At 40.1% G+C, this 14,746-nt stretch overlaps 1 protein-coding gene across 2 annotated transcripts; it reads left to right on the top strand.

Moving 5' to 3' along the window:
• The first annotated feature begins 311 nt into the window (after positions 1 to 311).
• Positions 312 to 6,392, top strand: LOC122353624 (SLIT and NTRK-like protein 5). Of its 2 annotated transcripts, XM_043251470.1 has the most exons (3): positions 312 to 1,038; positions 1,633 to 1,847; positions 2,677 to 6,392. In XM_043251470.1, exon 3 carries the CDS (start codon positions 2,734 to 2,736, stop codon positions 5,335 to 5,337), a length of 2,604 nt encoding a protein of 867 aa, XP_043107405.1. In that variant the 5' UTR covers positions 312 to 1,038; positions 1,633 to 1,847; positions 2,677 to 2,733; the 3' UTR covers positions 5,338 to 6,392. The 2 variants fall into 2 exon arrangements, with proteins under 2 accessions (XP_043107405.1, XP_043107397.1); XM_043251462.1 differs by lacking the exon at positions 1,633 to 1,847.
• The last annotated feature ends 8,354 nt before the right edge of the window (positions 6,393 to 14,746 follow it).

Genomic DNA, 14,746 nt, shown 5'->3' with positions numbered 1-14,746 from the left:
TAAAAGAAGTTTGCATTACCAGTCTTATGCATCGATGTACTTTTCTTTTGTGCAAAGTAAATTGGCTGCAATTTTGATTGGCATATGCTTTGTGCCCATTATGCAAAATGAAACTGAACTATAGGATATAACAAGTTAAATGTGTCGTGTACTGCATACAAATGGAAAAAGATTTTTTTTTCTTTTTTTTTACCGAATTACACTGCCCTCTATGGGCATCTTCCTCTCTCTCTCTCTCTCTCTCTCTCTCTCTCTCTCTCTCACACGCACACACACACTCACATACAGTGCCTTTTTCCCCTTCCTCTTCTTTCTCTCTCCGATTGTCTTACCATCGCCATCACCCTTCAATTATGCTGTTGCGTAAAATAAGATAGAGAGAGGGCAGTGTGCGAGCAACATTGTGCACGAAGCTCTTATTTTAAGTCCTCTCATAAATATTCCACCCTGCCCCAAATTTACAATTGATCTGACGACAGTACAGCAACAGTGAGCCAATGGAAATCCAAGTTCCACTAGTTGAAACACTAGTTAAGATGGCAACACATCTCCAAAGACGGATTTATGGGAACCTCTTGCCAAAACAAGAATAAAAAAAATACAGAAATATGAAAACAGACAACACGGCATTGGAGGAACCAGAGATCAGCGAAGAAATCACATGTACATCCGGCAATATACAACGCGATACCAGCCGTACCACTCACAAGCGTCTCGGGGATGCGTACTTTGCGCGTCCGTTCCTGAGAAAAAGGGATAGACTGCCTTGCTCGTGGATACATTTCGTTTAAAATGGACATTGCACTGGTTGGATTTTGCCAAGGAAGGGCAACGCACATCAAGCGAAATTCCTAAACTTGCGTTTTTCCTATTTTCAGCCAGCTGACCGTCACGTTTCCAGGGAGAGTTTGCGATACCCAGGCTGATCACGAACCGCTTCACGGATTATTATACAGTCGGGCTAAAGAGGCACCGGCGTCTTCAAGGTTATGGATTGGCCGTGCTCATGATGTTTTCGAATTTACCACGTTTAAGCGGGTAAGAAACATGGATTGTCTTCCAAAGCAAAGCAAGCCGTCTCGTTCGAAGCCCCGTTTTGTTGCGGCTGGAGCCGTCCGTGGTGCTGAAACGCAGTTATCGCGCTGGCATAGAAAGCTGCCTCTTTAACACTCGTGTCGGCTTGTGAAATATTCAGTTATGTATGCGTTACACAACTTCATATGTGCTTCACGAGCTTCGGGCGTTAGATTTAGGAGCATCAATTATGAGGCATTACGCGTTGCTTTGGAAAGACCGGCTTTTGGTGCGCGATGAATGAGCCGTTTTGTGATTAATCGGTTTAGTTACATTACTGTTTACTCTTTAATCGTTTTTCATTCAATTTCTGTAACAAAAAAAATAAAAATCAATATGGCCAGTGTAGACTTTTGGATCGTATTACAGAGCTTTAGACTTTGCTGTATCCGTGAATGTGTGTGTGTGTGTGTGTGTGTGTGTGTTTGTGCATCCAAGTGTGTGTTTATGTAGGAGAGAGGGGGGAGACAGAGAGTGTGTGAGGGGTTGATTAGCATGAATACGAATGCTTCTACACAACAAAATGGTTTAATATAGTATTGTTTGCTCCCCATCAAGATGGAATCGGGCTATAATCGATGACGTCGCTTCTGCTTTTAATCAACTCGCGTCTTTGTCGCCCGAGGGATGAGCTATGACTGTCACATATAGCATCAAAGGGAGAAATTCAACATAGGCACCTTTGTGAAACGTAGATGTGTCGTGCACTCCGAGGTTTAACTTCGATACTGGTTGAGAGTTGATAAAAAAACTGAAGTCGTCGGATATGTGGGGTGAGTACGGGGGATATTATTTGCATTGGGGTACGGCGAGGGTCTCTGGTTTAAGACAAAAATAAAAAAGACTTACGTTTAATGTTTTAAGGCGATTTGCAGTGACAATGATATGTAGATTTGCTCATCTGTCTCGTTCAGCGGCAGATGTTCAAGTTGGAAACCATGGAGATGTCGATTTGTTCAGTGCACGAGCAACTGGCTTTACATTTTGCATCTTTGAGTTGAGATGCCGCCGGATAATATGTTGGAAATGCATTCCCAAATTGCGCATTGGAGAGCATTTCTGCCAGTCGATGTTACTTTAAATTTCAAAGGAGCAAGAGCGCTCTCTCTCTCTCTCTCTCTTTGCCTCCTTCGTTCTCCCCTTCTATGTCTTTGTAAATTTGCCTGAATGCGTAATGAAAAGAAATTAGATTGTATTTGCAATATCACGAGTATTACATAATGTGCATGATGTGTTTAATAAATAAATGCATTTGCATACAGTAGATATGGTGGATAGAGTTTGGTATGAGACTATTCTATATATTATTTATACGATTAAATACAGACAGCCTAAAAATAATACTGAACCAATTCAAGACCACTTGCGTTGCAAAGTTGAGGCTAAACAACAGAGCCCATTGGTTATTCGCATCAGAATCTCCTTTTGCATTAGGCTGTTAGGCATTAGGAGTTTGCATTACAATAATGGGAAGGATCCTGCAAATCTGTCATTAAAATATTCCTGTAACATTATGGCATTGTCCGCCGTTTAATGTAGTTTTCACATGTAGACATTGCATGTTCATGTAACAGACATTCATCACGTTTTTTCCTTTTCTAGATGACACCTCAAACTGCAACTGCACTACCGTGAGCTGGGCCATTCCTGCACAAGAAAATGCATATCTGGATACTGAAAATAATATTGCTGGTTGCCACATCTCTGAGTCTGGTTGAGATGTATGACAATTATGGGGAGATCTGTAGGAATCTGTGCACTTGCGAGGAGAAGGAAGGCATTCTGACGGTCAGTTGTGAGAACAGGGGCATTGTGCGGCTGTCGGAAATAAGCCCAGTTCAGTTTTCTATGTACCATCTTTTGCTGACAGGTAATTTGCTGAAAAGACTATCTGTCAATGACTTCATCAACTATACTGGAGTTACTATTTTGCATTTAGGTAATAATGACATATCTGAGGTGGAGACCGGGGCTTTCAACGGGCTCCAAGGATTAAAGAGATTACATTTGAACAATAACAAAATAGACATGCTAAGGGATGACACTTTCGTCGGACTCGAGAGCCTAGAATACCTTCAGATAGACTATAATTTCATTAGCACTATTGAACCTAATGCTCTGAGCAGGCTTCAGCAACTGACTGTGCTTATTCTCAATGACAACTTGTTGTCCTCTTTGCCCACAAACATTTTCCGGAATGTGCCCTTGACGCACCTGGATCTTAGGGGCAACCGCTTAAAAATGTTCCCTTACATCGGCCTTTTGGAGCATATGGACAAAGTAGTGGAATTACAGCTTGAGGAGAATCCGTGGAATTGTTCCTGCGAGCTCATTGCGCTTAAGGCTTGGCTGGAAAGCATCGCCTACACAGCTCTGGTGGGGGAGGTGGTATGTGAGACTCCTTTCAGGCTCCATGGCAGGGATCTGGACGAGGTCTCAAAGCAGGAACTGTGTCCCAGAAGGGCCATATCAGAGTACGAGATGCGGCCTCCACCCCCACTCAGCACCAGCGGCTATTTCCAGACCACACCGGCGGCCGTGACGGCATCAGCCACATCTTCGGCCGTCCTGCGATCCTCGTCCAGGCCGACCAAGGGCACACGGCAACCCGGCAAAACCAAGTCCAAGCCTACTTCTCGAATCCCAGCCAACCCCTACAACTATGGGCCCATCATTGCTTTTCAGACCAAATCTCCCGTGCCTTTGGACTGCCCCACCACATGTACATGCAATCTACAGATCTCCGACCTGGGGCTAAATGTCAACTGCCAGGAGAGGAAGATTGAAAACATATCAGATCTGAAGCCCAAGCCATACAATCCTAAAAAGATGTATCTCACAGGGAACTACATCCCTGTCGTTCGTAGATCTGACTTTGTGGAGGCTGAGGGACTGGATTTATTGCACCTGGGAAACAATCGGATAGCACTCATACACGACAGAGCCTTTGGGGATTTAATTAACCTACGTAGGCTGTACTTGAATGGCAATTTGATTGACAGACTCACAGCAGATATGTTCTTTGGGTTAAAAAGTCTGCAGTACTTGTATTTAGAATATAATAAGATTCGAGAGATTGTAGGTGGCACCTTCCGCTTTGTGCCCAACCTTCAGTTACTTTTCCTCAATAACAATCTTTTAAAAACATTGCCAGGAGGCATCTTCTCTAGTCTGTCTCTCTCCCGACTCAACCTTCGCAGCAACCACTTTCAAAACCTGCCTGTCAGCGGAGTTCTGGACCAGCTGAAAGCACTGGTCCAGATTGACCTATTTGAGAACCCTTGGGACTGCTCCTGCGATGTGGTCGGCATGAAGATCTGGCTGGAGCAGCTAAACACAGGAACAGTGGTCAATGATGTCAAATGCGTGACTCCCAAGCGGCTCGCGGGCCAGGATATGCGGGTTGTCCCCTCTGAGCAATTATGTCCAGATTACTCCGATGTCATCGTCTCCACCGTGGTTCCTTCTGAGGAGCCTTCTGCAGACAGGATCACCACCACGGAGACACCCCAGAGGTTTAACACCCATTCCAGTAACGTTCCTTTGTCTGTCCTCATTCTCAGCCTCCTCCTTGTTTTCATTATGTCGGTGTTTGTGGCAGCCGGCCTGTTTGTGGTGGTGATGAAGAGGCGTAAAAAGTCTCAGAGCGACCGTACCAGCACAAACAACTCTGATGTGAGCTCCTTCAACCTGCAGTACAATCTCTATAGCAATCGCTCCGTTCCCAAGGTCAAGGCCCCAGCGGGTCATGTCTATGAGTACATTCCCCATCCGTTAGGTCACATGTGCAAAAACCCAATCTACAGGTCCCGGGAAGGGAATGCTGTGGAGGATTACCCTGATCTACACGAACTCAAGGTCACCTACAGGAGTAATGCTGACGAGGACCAGGAGGTCACCTTGAGGAGCCCGAATTACACAGTGAGCACCATCGAGCCTCGTGAGCAGCCGTCCCCTGTCCAGGATGCAGAACACTTTTTCCGAGGAATCCTGGAGCCGGATAAATCCCCATCGACTGCTGGCAGCAGGTTTGAATATAAGTACACTGGCCCCGTCCCGTACACATACCAACCAAACTTCGACGTCAGGCGCCAGTTCTTACATCCAGAAGGAATACGAGAGACTATGCTATATGGCACAGCGCCAAGTACTGTCTTTGTGGAGCCCAATAGAAACGACTATTTGGAACTAAAGGCAAAACTTCAAATAGAGCCGGACTACCTCGAAGTTCTTGAGAAACAGACAACACAGAGCCAGTTTTAAATGTTGGGCTATCTATAAATGCAGTAGATGCATTTTTCCCCTTGTACTGACTCAAACTGGAGGGTGCCTTGGCACAACATACATCAACGTAAAGAGAAAAAAAAAAGTCCAAATCCTTAAGTGGGGTGTGCCGAACTATGTTACTTTAATTTCAGAACCACATGGCATTACAGAAATATCTAAGAATGAAAACAAATAAATAGAGCTCGCGGAACTTGGATGAAAGCACGAGTTGTGATATAAAACTGGCGATGCAAAAATCTATTTTTTTAAGTGGATGATTGAATACTCATAAATCTAAGTGTACAGGTTAATCTCACCCAAATACATTTTCAGGAATATAATCATACAAATATTGTGAATTTAAAGAGGTCGGGGAGGGGTTTCGCAAACAAGAACAAAAGAAAAAAAACAAAAAACAAAAAAAAAACACAACTTTCTGACAGAAACACTATACAGCAGCGCATCCAATCGAGCAGGACAATTTCTCTGCTTTAGTCTGTAAGTAAGTACTGTATTTATTGGTATACTCTTTGCCATGTATTTTCAACATTTTTTCAATGCTCATCAATATTATGTGTGTCATGTCCCATTCTCTGTACGAACATTTTGTTTGTAGTTTCCGATCACTTACTGTAGCTTGCATTGTACAAGTGGCTTTTTTTCAGCAGTGGCACACCCCAATGTCGAAGAGAGACTTTGCATCATTTAACAATTTCAAAGGAAAAGTGTCTTTGTATGCTGTCTGCACTTTTTTGGAAGATGGAAGGCCACAGGGCCTTCCCAGCTAACGTTAGAAGAAATATTATATATTAAAAATGAATATGTGTATTCATTCTTAATATGTATTTTTAATATGTTATATCAAAATTCATAAATAATAATTGAAGTAATAATTATGTTGTGTAATACTGATATTTTAATGTAACACCTATTTTTATACAAGCATTCGCAATTCTCTTTCCCTTATCGTTTCCATTGTTTTGATTGCTTTGCACTTATTGCACTATATTGACCAAAATATGTTTATGTCATCAATAAATATGATGTCGGTTCTTATAGAATTTTCTTCGAAATTAAAACAAGCTTGATTATAGCTCTCACCAGGTAACCAACAATTGCAGGCCCATTGTAAGTTGACAGGTGTTAATTCAATAGCTCAGATCAATACACCAAACCCGCTACTTGGTGAACCTCTCAACTCAGGTCGTTTGTATGTATTGGTTCTGCTCGCAAACCCCTTATTCTTCAAGCAGGAGAGCGGCGCACACAATACTCCGCTAAACAGGGTCAACTGTTCTTGCGGTCTGGGAAACAACGAGAAATCGATAACAGCTATTCTGCCTTATGCTAATAATAGAGGTGAACTACTATTACAAAGAGGTGAAATTATAGCGTTCTAGCGATACGCAAGCATATGACTCCAAACGAGGGCTTGCATCGAACCATCGCAAACTCCTTTCGCAGATTGCTAGCTGGGCCGTTGGATCGATGGATTATTTTGATGCCACTTTGATCTTTAGAGGTGCTTTAAGAACTTCGCCATTTTTGCCCTCTATACCATGACAGACTAAAATATTGGTACAGCTGTATCTGCCGGTGGATTTTAAATTGCTGTGTCGAGTGTTGAGAGGAAGCTGGGAGGGAAGCTGACCTGGCCCTCTACTCAATGATAAAGAGGTCTGCTTTGTACCCACTGCCTCACTAGGCTCAAGGGTCCTATTCCACTTTGAGCATGATGTGGATCTTTTTATAGCTGTGGAAAATGAAGGCTGCATCTGAGGATGAGGGGCTTGAATAATTTGGGTAACCTGACAACTTGTCTTTATAATCTGAGGAGGGCGAACCGCAGCATTGTAAAGCCACAAAGGGGCTATTATGAAAGGACCGACCTTGACATACTGTTACACACTGATGCGCTGCTGAGGGATGTTAACGTAATTAATAACGTGCAAGGGTTGATTGTCAGGTGACTGTGCATTTTTATTATTATTTTATTTTTCTCACGCTTAACCTTTTTTTTATGTTTTGGATTGTATGTTGCTTTTTTTCTCTGTCATTTTTATTCAAGAAACTCTGAGTTAGCAGGAATAAATAAAACTTTGTGTGCTGAACAACATCTTCAAAAAACATAATTGGAGTCCTCTGGATCTGTCTCCTGGGTTCAAGCTCTACAGCAGGAAAACTTCATTTGCATCCAAGGATATCTACATCAGGTCATCAAATGCCAGGGGTGCCAAGGTTGTCGACAAATCCCGAAAGTTTTGGGAAGCATTGCAAAGGTGTGCAATACGGAACTGAACACTCTCAGTCCCATCACCAAAATTAGCTCAATTTTAACACATGCCTTCATACCATTAGCCGATATTGTTTTTGGCCACCGAGCTAATGTGCGCTCTGAACGGATGTTTTCAACAGCGAGGGCTGCATTACTCATTTGGTGGCACAAAAGTAAGACGAAAACATCAGTTGCATACTTCCAAATTCACAAATCGCAAATGATGCCTCTTAATCGGCATGATGGCTTTGGGAGGGGCCGTCAGGGGAGGCTACCATGTTTAATTTCCCCGCTGATTATTTCACTTATCCTGTTTTAGGGGGGGTCACTGCAGCAGAGAGGACCTGGGAGGGAGATGGCATGCGATTGACGACATTTGCAATTGAGTTCAAGGAGGTTTAGCTAATTGAGAAGGCAGCGATGATATCTGACAGGCACCAATGAGTCTGTTGATTAGTTTAATCATGGTATTTAATGGAACTCCTTGAGCCGTGGGGAAACGTTAAAGTGCGATAATTTTGCAGGTTGGGAGTCATTTTATAACTCTGTAACAATGCTAGTTTGCCGTCTGGCCTGGAGATGATCAAAGTCTTGTTTGCTATTCATTGCAAATTTGTTTACACACCTTTTCATATGGCTTTTCTGAATGGTTTAGTTATTTATTTGTGCATTGCTTTTTTTTGATTTATGTCATTATGCAATTCTTTGGCTCCCTACGTGGGTGTTTTTGAGCAGGTTAATGAAATGTTTTGCATTACATGCATCTCAGCGGGTCTGTCGCTGCTGTATGGTGTTGTTAGAGTCTTTTGATTTTTTTTTTTCTTCTTTGTTGTTTTTACACTAAAACATTAGGCCTGATTTTAAGAAGTATTTTAAATGTATTCAAAATGTCCATCCACTGTGATTACACGATTTTATCATAAACTAGTAAATGTAATGTGACACATGAACGAAAACATGTAAGAGCTATTTGCATTTATTAGATTTGAGCTACATAATCGTATTTTCAAAATGCATTTAATCAAATTGCCTAGAACCAGAAAAAATAGAAAAAATAACTTGGTTCAGATATGCTACCTATAGAACAATGTGTAAAATGTAAGATTGAAACAAATGTGAATTATTAATTCTAAATATATAAAGTGAGTTACTGGGTATTGGAAATCCACTCAGTTTATTAGCGCTGTTACAAAAATCTGTTTAGTTTATAAAAGCGTCACATTAAGTTTATTGCAATATGTTAAAGTGTAATCCAAATGCATGGAAATTGTATTTGCAGTTCAAACACATAAACCCTAAATGTAGCCCCTTTTTAGTGTGCTTTTATTTCATGAACTCCTATATTATATTCAAGATACTGTTATGCTCCGCTTATTTCCTTTGTGCAGCTGAGGTTATGAAGGACGTGCTACGTAATGTAAAATTGGAAATATATTGCTTTACTTGCACAAGCTATGCCAGGAGCTAATGGAGATAATTACGCTTTGAATGGTTTAGGGGTTTGTTCCTGCCCGTGTTTATCCTTAAAATCAAGTGTTCAGTAGTATCCAGTCGATTTGGACAGTGGACAAGGCCTAATTTGGGCCTCAATGGGCCCCTAGAAGCAAATAAAGTGGTTTATAAAGCTAAAGTATTCAGATTGCATACTTCATCCATTCAAGCGAATAAAGCGCACTTCTCGTGGCCAAGTTCTCGGATGCTGTGAGAAACACAGTTAGCCATGCTTATGGGCTGGTAACTGGCAGCAGTCGCCATAGCAACTAGACACCTGTTGGTTACTGGCTAATCCAAGGAAAATTACCATAAACATGGCTAACAGTGCTTCATATAACTGCATTCATATTCCTCAAATGGCACCCGATGTGGCTTCATCTTCCCCGATTGTTGTAAAAATTGTTTTAATTAGTAGATTTTCGGCGAATTAGCAGTTTTAAACTGGTAGAGAAACGAGCGTAACAAAGAGACACCAAAAAGGCCCCTCTGCAGGAGCCGCAGGCTGTTTTATGTGCGAAAACACGACTAATTTGTTTTCGTCTCAACTCCCTTTAGATTTCATTGGACTAAACTAACAACTGAAGCAAAGAGAATTAGAAAGGAAAGCCTGATGTTGACGTCAACGCGGCGATGCTGTTCTCATTTTTCGAGAGCTAAATATAATTTAATGTAGGTCAGCGTGAGTTTGGAGATTTGTGTTTTTACCTAAAACTTGTGAGTGGATGAATGTTTGTCCACCTGCACCTGTTTTCCTCCGCGACACCATCCACCTCTTTCTGTCAAAGCAAAAGACAAATGAAACGATTGCAAATGTGTAATTTTCTTAAAAGGACGCCGCAAACCTTTGACTATCCTCAAGTGTTTTCTAAATGGCGTATTATGCTGCTGTTATTTATCTGTTACCAAATATAACATTTTAACAGCTTGTGTGAATAACCCGACATGTTATTTCTGTCTAATCTCCTCTTGTATGTGTTCGGAAATGTGATCTCATTAGTATTTGTAAGCATCCAAATCCCTACGTTTTAAACTTTATAGATGTATAAACGTTTATGCATCCTTCGAGATTCATACAATATTACATTTAGCCAGTTAATAGGTGGATTTGTGCTATTCCTAAAATGAAACGAGACAGTCGCAATTATTTAGCACAACGCAGTTTGCTCACGCATAAATGCAAATACAAATGAGATCAACCTCATATAGGGAGCCTGATATAATGTTTTTATGTGCGATTTGATCCTGTAGCATTCTGAAATATATTCAGGGTTCAATAGACCACTATTGTATTTCCTTATCAGCACCGGGGCCTGTGACACCCTGATGGGTTTTGTGTTGGTTTAGACTTCATGCTGTATTTATGATTTTTTTTTCTTTTTCTTTTTTGGTGTTGTTTACAAAACTGCACCTAGCGATAGGCATCCACAGTAACCCTGTCGTTTGATAAATGGCAAGCGTTGCAGTACCGACTCCCTGAATCCCAGCCCTTGTGATGTCTGGCCAAAAAAAAATACAAAAAATAAAAATACAACAGGTTAATGTATAACTCCTCGAGTGTTTCAAGCCGTTTAACAACATCACAGTCACAGAGCGGCCAAAGTCACACTGGGTGAACTTACCTGGGAATAATGTGTAAATGTGTTTTCTGATGTCATGTACTGTATGTATATTATCGATTGATGAACCTGCATCTGCAATACTCCAGCAGGCAGAGTTTAAACTTTAGAGTTTATTCCACGGGAACAATGTTAAGTTCAAACCCACTGTAAGTCGCTTTGAAGAAAAGCTCCCGTACTGTAATGTAAAAAGACAGCCTGTAAGGATTCAACTGCACTGTCTCATTCAATTTGTACTTGATCCGTGATTCTGGGCAGTTTGAGTGCAAACAACTAGTTGTTTTTGGTTTTTTTTTTCTTCTCCCTTCCATGCAGTACAATAAATCGTGTTATACTTCGTATAAAATTCACAGTGTTTACTAACTAACATATGATTTCGAGTGTAATGTATCATCACACTGATTTACGCAATATTTTAAATCAATCAATTGCATTTTAAAGATGAAAAAAAAGATGACCCTTGCTGTGGAATACTGAAGAAAAAAAAAATTGGTACACAATGTAATTAAAAAAATTGCTTTCAGTTATAGACATTTAAATTTAATCAGCTGTGTGGATTATATGATATGCAAAATTGAAAGCAGGTAAAATACTATTGATTTATTATTATTTTTTTATTTTTTTATTACTTAATTATTTTTATAGTTTTAATTATTATGTCAAGCATTGCATTTATTTATTTGCCTCTTTTTATCTGCGTTTATCTCAAGCCCTTTTGTGAAGGACAAGTCTCTATAGATTGATGCGTCATTTCTGGAGGTTTATGGGTTGTACTTTGCCTAAAAATGGCTTATGGCTCCAATTCCCTATTCAGCGCAGACATGTGCAGATACACACAAAGTTATGTGCACATATCATGCTGGACTGAAACATAATCTCCCGTACATAACAATGTGATTTCATGCATGACTCATGCCCATTATATGGAGATGGTTTCCTATGGCATTTACAGAGCATATTTTTTTGTCTATTGTCTTTTTTTTTGTCCTCTTGCAGTGCAAAAAAAAGAAATGTATGTTTCGTTTGTATGTTTTAGCCAAGCTTTATTTGCTGTATAATTCATCCCGTGTGATTTTGTTCTTCCGGTCGTTTTGTCTTGCCCTGGTTTTGCTGTCTCTAGCAAAAAGCGCAGCGAGGAGCTACAACAATGATCCAAATTGAGGCTCTCAAAATGAAACAGGGTGCATGAGATAGCATGTCTAATGAAGTGCTGGTGAAGAGACAATGTAATTTCCTCCTTGCGTAAGACTGATGTTGTCCTAATGAAGATGCTACATGAAAGACAAACTAAAAGATATAAAAAAATATATAAAAATTGTTATTATATGTTGCCCTCTGAAAGTGCAATAGAGGTAACGCACCTGTGAAAAATAAATAGGGAAAATTCTTATATAAACACAGTACATTGGACCCTATTTATGAACTATTCTTATGTGAATTGTTGCAGTTTTCTGTAGCCTCTCGTTAGAGATGTGCTTTTCTTATGTTCCAAAGAAAAAATCTGATTGTTAATTCATAAGCTGTCCTATTATTCTGCTATTGTTTCATTTCCTCTGATATAGCTTAAATAATTCCTGTAAATCACATCCTACTACTATTGCTACTACATGAACTGTACTGTATGTTAACATGCTGTTCTTATACAATAGATAGATGGATAGATAGATGTTGACGACAGGATTTTCATTTTTGGATATCATAATTAGTACTGATTGTTAGTAGTACTACTAAAATGTATTGTCTCACCTAAAATGCTCGATCAGTACCATAAGTGCTGTACACAACGTGCTATAAAATGTTTGCTTTCAATCTTCCAGCAGCATTTAATTTAAACTATGGTGATTTTATAATTCATGAGCAATTACCTTGAACTAATGTTTTCAATTTCCTCTAGGAACACCCAGGTAAAGGAATATTGAATTAGTAAATTAGGAGTCAACATAGTGAACTGGGCTTCTAGATTTATTAAACTGAGTCAGAATCGTACTATTAATTTGTACAAGCTGCTTTAATAAAAGCTTTAACTAGTAGCGCCAGAGCACAAGATGAGCTTTTGTCAGCACGCTTTTAAGCATTACTATTCAAAAACCGTAGCGTGCAGCAAATATTGTTACGTTGGGCATATTAACCGCGCTTTACACTCCGCACACGTTTCCGTTTTTCTCGAAAATGTTTTCAGAAGGGTCTCAGGTTCATGTACTGTCTTCTTAATGGCCCTCTGGGAATGTGGGGCAACAGAAATGGATAATTATACTCATTTAGAGTGCCTCTGATCCCCAGGCCTTCTCTGAAGCCCGACAATCATGTTTTTCCCCTCCTTGAACCTCAGCGAGCTAAGCACTAAAGTCCTTCCTCTGCTTGTCTGTCAACATGGATGCTTCGCAGACGCCTCACCCTAATCCCGCCAATCACAGCTACAGCACTGAACTCACCCTGTTTAGCTGATCACAGGCTTGCATCCGCTCAAATCGTACCGTCAGCTTCTAGGACTTAGGAAGGCCTTCAGATCAAGTTTAAAGGACGTCGAGCACCAGCCTTCCCCAAATAATTTGCTTTTTCACGCCAATCCGTGACCAACTTCCCCCGCTCAAATCCAAATCCGAAAGACAACTTCAGCTGAAAATCTAAATAATGTCACTCTTTGCTCATCCTCATTTCGTTTCATACATGTATGTCGTTCACTTCAGTTCAAAACATTAAAAAACACAGCGACAGCTCTGTGTGAGGAACAAATGAACTGGGGTCAGTAAAAATTGATTGATTGATTGATTGATTTTGCAAGACATTAACACTATTATTCAGTAAGGATCCAATAAAGTGACTTTTGACCACTTTATTGCGTTTATTTTTTCTATTTATCTAGTCTGTTCAGCAAAGAATCCTGAAGAATTATTATGAGAAATATTAGGAAGCAAAAAGAGCTTTCAGCGTTGAAAATAATAAGAAATATTTTTTAGAAGCAAATCAGGATCATGTGACTGGAGAAATGATGCTGATAATTTAACTTTGAAACCTAGAAACCTAGAAACGAGTCATCATTATTTATTTTTGCAAATATCATTTTAAAAATGTATAATTTTAAATGTGTTGTGTAAATACTATACAGTAAGTTTATTGTTTGAATTCAGAAGGCTTTTTGTTCCTCCCTCCTGTTGTGTGGAAAATACGATAGCGTAAGCTCTTTTTTTTTGGAATGAGATGAAGGTGAATAAATAATGACAAATAACTCTCATTTTCGGAGAGCTAACCTAATTACACGTACATTATAGTTGATTGCAAAAGCAAGGTCACAGGTTTGCAGACAGATATAGCTCCATGGCCTGTTTTTTCCAATGGCATCGCTTGCATAATTCTTAGTCAATCTGTGTTGGTCCCCCACGTATCTGTGTGTTCCCAACTGTGAGAACGTTATGTAACCGTCACTCCTTGCTGCATGAGTAATTATCAATACTTTGAGATTTGGATGGAGAACGGTAAGAGCTCTTGTTTTAAATTACATGAGAAGTCTGAATTCTACTAAGCTCTTGGTGTATGGTAAATGGATCAAAGATGCGTTGAGGAGGACAACGGATCTGGTCGGAGAGTCGTGATCGTTCTTGTCCTCGCGGGATTTTTATGTTTGCTTTCATAAAGGTCGGGTTTAACTTTTCTGTATTACCTTTGAGCGTCTCATTTCGGTCAAATGTTTGAGGATGCTAAAATCCTTTTCAGTATGAATCCAAAGTGTGATCTTCACAAAAAAACATTTTGGGTTTATTGCTGTCTGGACACAGAGGACAAACCCTTTCGTCAACTTCTAAACAGCTGGCCTCCACAGTAAGCATACTTGAGCAGTATCGCATTGGTTGCCCAATGCTAGGAAAACGATTCGGTTATGCTTTAACAAGTTTATCAATTATTCATCCATGCAGCTTTAAAATTCTTTATAAACCAAAAAGCACTGGTTCTTTAATGCTAAGTTTGTCTTGTTAAACTGAAGAGTCTATGTTTGTATTGACTAGTACATCTCTGCGTCAACCAG

This window comes from Puntigrus tetrazona, chromosome 1 (genome assembly GCF_018831695.1).
Source record: "Puntigrus tetrazona isolate hp1 chromosome 1, ASM1883169v1, whole genome shotgun sequence".
Taxonomy (NCBI): Eukaryota; Metazoa; Chordata; class Actinopteri; order Cypriniformes; family Cyprinidae; genus Puntigrus; species Puntigrus tetrazona.
Note: the sequence above shows the minus strand (reverse complement) of the source record. Positions and strands in the feature narration are given on the sequence as shown.

What these genes read in the sequence shown, in the direction of transcription:
- LOC122353624 (XM_043251462.1), top strand. Translation starts at nt 2,734, where the DNA reads ATGCATATCTGGATACTGAAAATAATATTGCTGGTTGCCACATCTCTG.